At 54.3% G+C, this 3,472-nt stretch overlaps 1 protein-coding gene and 1 non-coding gene across 4 annotated transcripts in view; one reads left to right on the top strand and one right to left on the bottom strand.

The window, feature by feature from the left end:
- The first annotated feature begins 611 nt into the window (after nucleotides 1-611).
- Nucleotides 612-745, top strand: LOC116526770. The gene has a single exon (XR_004258270.1). It is a non-coding gene; the product is annotated as a small nucleolar RNA SNORA42/SNORA80 family (small nucleolar RNA).
- Nucleotides 746-1,774: 1,029 nt separating this feature from the next.
- Nucleotides 1,775-3,472, bottom strand: part of ZNF771 (zinc finger protein 771) — a 13,624-nt gene continuing 11,926 nt past the window's right edge. For all 3 annotated transcript variants that reach the window (XM_032243194.1, XM_032243193.1, XM_032243195.1), the window contains exon 3: nucleotides 1,775-2,797. In XM_032243194.1, the coding sequence (XP_032099085.1) occupies nucleotides 1,985-2,797 (813 nt within the window). In that variant the 3' untranslated portion in view covers nucleotides 1,775-1,984. The remainder of the gene's footprint in view (nucleotides 2,798-3,472) is intronic.

Raw genomic sequence — 3,472 nt, 5'->3', positions numbered from 1 at the left:
TTTTTATTTATTTATTTTTTTTGAGACAGAGTTTCACTCTTGTTACCCAGGCTGGAGTGCAATGGCGCGATCTCGGCTCACCGCAACCTCTGCCTCCTGGGTTCAGGCAATTCTCCTGCCTCAGCCTCCTGAGTAGCTGGGATTACAGGCACGCACCACCATGCCCAGCTAATTTTTTGTAGTTTTGGTAGAGACGGGGTTTCACCATGTTGACCAGGATGGTCTCGATCTCTTGACCTGGTGATCCACCCGCCTTGGCCTCTCAAAGTGCTGGGATTACAGGCTTGAGCCACCGCGCCCGGCTATTTTTTATTTTTTGAGACGGAGTCTCATTCTTGTCACTCAGGCTGGAGTGCAATGGTGTGATCTCAGCTCACTGCAACCTCTGCCTCCTAGGTTCAAACAATTCTGCCTCAGCCTCTCAAGTAGCTGGATTACAAGCGCGAGCCACCACGCCCAGCTAATTTTTGTATTTTTAGTAGGGATGGGGTTTCACCATGTTGGCCAGGCTGGTCTCGAACTCCTGGCCTCAGATGATCCGCCTCCCAGAGTGCTGGGATTACAGGCATGAGCCACCGTGTCTGGTCCAAAATAAATAAATTTAAAACAATGCATGGGTTTGGATTTATGATGGGTCCGTCCCCCTGGGCCTCTCATAGTACCCCATGCCAGATCAAACTGTAGCCCCGAACCATTGCCTGGCCTCTGCCTGTAGCCTGCTGGCACTGAAGTGGGCTGCACACTAGAAAACAATAAAAAATAAAAGTCAAAAAGATTCATCTATGGGATTTAAAACTTTTATTATTTTTTAGACACCCTTGCTCTGTCACCCAGGCTGGAGTCCAGTGCCACAATAATAGCTCACTGCAGCCTTGTCATTAGCTGTGACTCCAGGTGTGTGTCACCATGCCCAGCTTTTTTCTTTTTTTAAAATAGATGGGGGTCTCACTTTGTTCCCCAGTCTCATCTCAAACTCCTGATTTCAAGGGATCCTCCTGCCTTCGCCTTCCAATGTGCTGGGGATTACAGCCATGAGCTGCTAGGTCCATTTGATTTGAGATTTTTTTTTTGGTTTGGGTTGAGTGTTTTTTATTTATTTATTTTTTTGAGGCAGTCTCAGTCTCCCTCTGTTGCCCAGGCTGGGGTGCAGTGGCACTATCTCAGTTCACTGTAACCTCTGCCTCCCGAATTTAACTGATACTCATGCCTCGGCACCCCTAGTAGCTGGGATTACAGGTGCCCGCCACACCAATTAAGTTTTGTATATTTAGTAGAGACAGGGTTTCACCTTGTTGGTCAGGCTGCTGGTATCGAACTCCTCACCTCAAGTGATCTGCTAGTCTCGCCCTCCTAAAGTGCTGGGGTTACAGGTGTGAGTCACCGCGCCCTGCCTGAGATGTTTTGAGGATGAAAATAAGCTGTTAAGTTTACATAACAAAGCAGTTAAAATCTTTAACCTAGCGTTAACAGTTTTCTCTCCACTAGATAGAGATGTGAGGGTCTTGCCTTGCTCAATGGAGCTCTGCTAAATGCAGTGCGTGTCTGATCTTGAACATCGTATATTTATGGGCCCTTTCAGATCTAAGGTTATGAGGACGTAACCAAGGGCCAAGTGTGCCATCACCCCCTACACCCAATACAAATCCAGGTGCCAGGAACACCTTTTAGATTTACATCCCCATTTGGTTCCATGACAATTCACTTGGCACCTGAGCCTGGAGAACCCCGACTTTCCTCCTCTCCCCACCCACCTCACTCACAGGCACGAGTGGGGTGAGGATATAATACTTTATTCACTAACAAGGGCCGAGGGAATGTAGTGATGTGGGGGTGGTGAGCACGGTTTCCAGGGACCCCGGCGGGGGGTTCTGTCTCCCAGTTCCAGAGCCTGCCGTCCCCTCAATTTCCCAGACCCGGAGGCCGGGGCGCAGGAGGAGTCAGGGTTAGTGCAGCCAGGTCGAAGCCCCAGCGCGCCCCTCCGGGCTCAGCTGCCCTCGCACTCCGGGCAGCGCTCGGTGGCAGTAGCGGCCGTGGCGCCGGGGGGCAGCTTGAAGTCCCGGCCGCAGCCGGCGCAGATGTACAGGCGGCGCCGCATGTGCGCGCGCCGGTGACGAATGAAGTGCGAGCTTAGGCGGAAGCGGCGGCCGCATTCGGCGCAGGGGTAGGGCCGCTCGCCTGTGTGCGTGCGCGCATGCTCCGCTAGGTTGGAGCGGTGGCCGAAGCGGCGACCACACACAGCGCAGCGGTGCGGCTTTTCGCCTGTGTGCACGCGCCTGTGCTTGGCCAGCGCCGAGCTCTGGGCGAAGCGCGTGCCGCAGTCGGCGCATGCGTAAGGCCGCTCGCCGGTGTGCGTGCGTCGGTGGCGCGCCAGACACGAGCTGCCGCCGAAGGCGCGTCCGCAGTCCGGGCACGCGTACGGCTTCTCGCCCGTGTGCACGCGCAGGTGCTGTGCGTAGTTGGAGCTCTGCGCGAAGCGGCGGCCGCAGTGCGCGCATGCGTAAGGCTTCTCGCCCGTGTGGCGCCGCCGGTGCTGCCGCAGGTTCGAGGCGGCGGAGAAGCGCTTGTCGCACTCAGGGCACTCGTAGGGCCGTTCGCCCGTGTGCGTGCGGCCGTGTTTGGTCAGCGCCGACTTCTGCGAGAAGCGCCGGCCGCACTCGGTGCACGCGAAGGGCCGTTCGCCTGTGTGCGTGCGAGCGTGCTTGGCTAGCGTGGAGCGGCGCGCAAAGGCGCGCCCGCAGTCGGGGCACGCGTGGGGGCGTGCCGGATCGGCTGACGGCGCGGGCGCCTCGCCCGGGACCTGCAGGGAAAGGGGGGACAGGTCAGCTCTTAGCGGCAGTCCCCAGAGCCAGAGACCTGGGTCTCCGCAGGCTGCCCACTCTGTGAGCCTCAGTTCCCCATCTCTGAAATAAGAAAGGCCTCGGTGCTGCGTCGCAGGATGGCTGTTCGCATCCAGTGAGATAATGCGCATAACGCACACATCACCAAGCCCAGTGGCGTTCTAGCTATTTTTATTAATTCAACCAATATTTACTGAGCGCGTGCAGGGTGCTAGACTGTTCTAGGCACGGAGATTCCTCATTCATTAAAAAGAAAACTCTTGCTTTTGGGAATAATGGATAAGGAGTGCCGGTACTGGGGATGCTACAGATTTAAACAGGGTTGTTAAGACACCTTACTGATATAACATGAGCAAAGACTTAAAGGAGGTGACAGTGACAGAGCAGGCTACGTGGATAGCCCTCAGAGGAACACTGTAGAGAACGGCAAGGCCCAGATGTGGGAGTTGCCTGCTGAGTTCCAGAAATGGCAAGAAAAATTGGTTGAAGTAGAATGTATGATGGGGCAAGTCACAGATGTGGTGGTGGAGGGGACCTCTTAACTTATAGGGCCTTGTATTTGCTATATTTGGCCTCTTTCTTTCTTTCTTTTTTTTTTTTTTTTTTTTTTTTTTTTTTTTTTTTTTTTTTTTTTT

The sequence above is a fragment of the Sapajus apella genome, unplaced genomic scaffold (assembly GCF_009761245.1).
Source record: "Sapajus apella isolate SASKATOON/1434 unplaced genomic scaffold, GSC_monkey_1.0 scaffold51, whole genome shotgun sequence".
NCBI classification, from domain to species: domain Eukaryota; kingdom Metazoa; phylum Chordata; class Mammalia; order Primates; family Cebidae; genus Sapajus; species Sapajus apella.
This window is presented reverse-complemented; position numbering and strand designations above follow the sequence as displayed.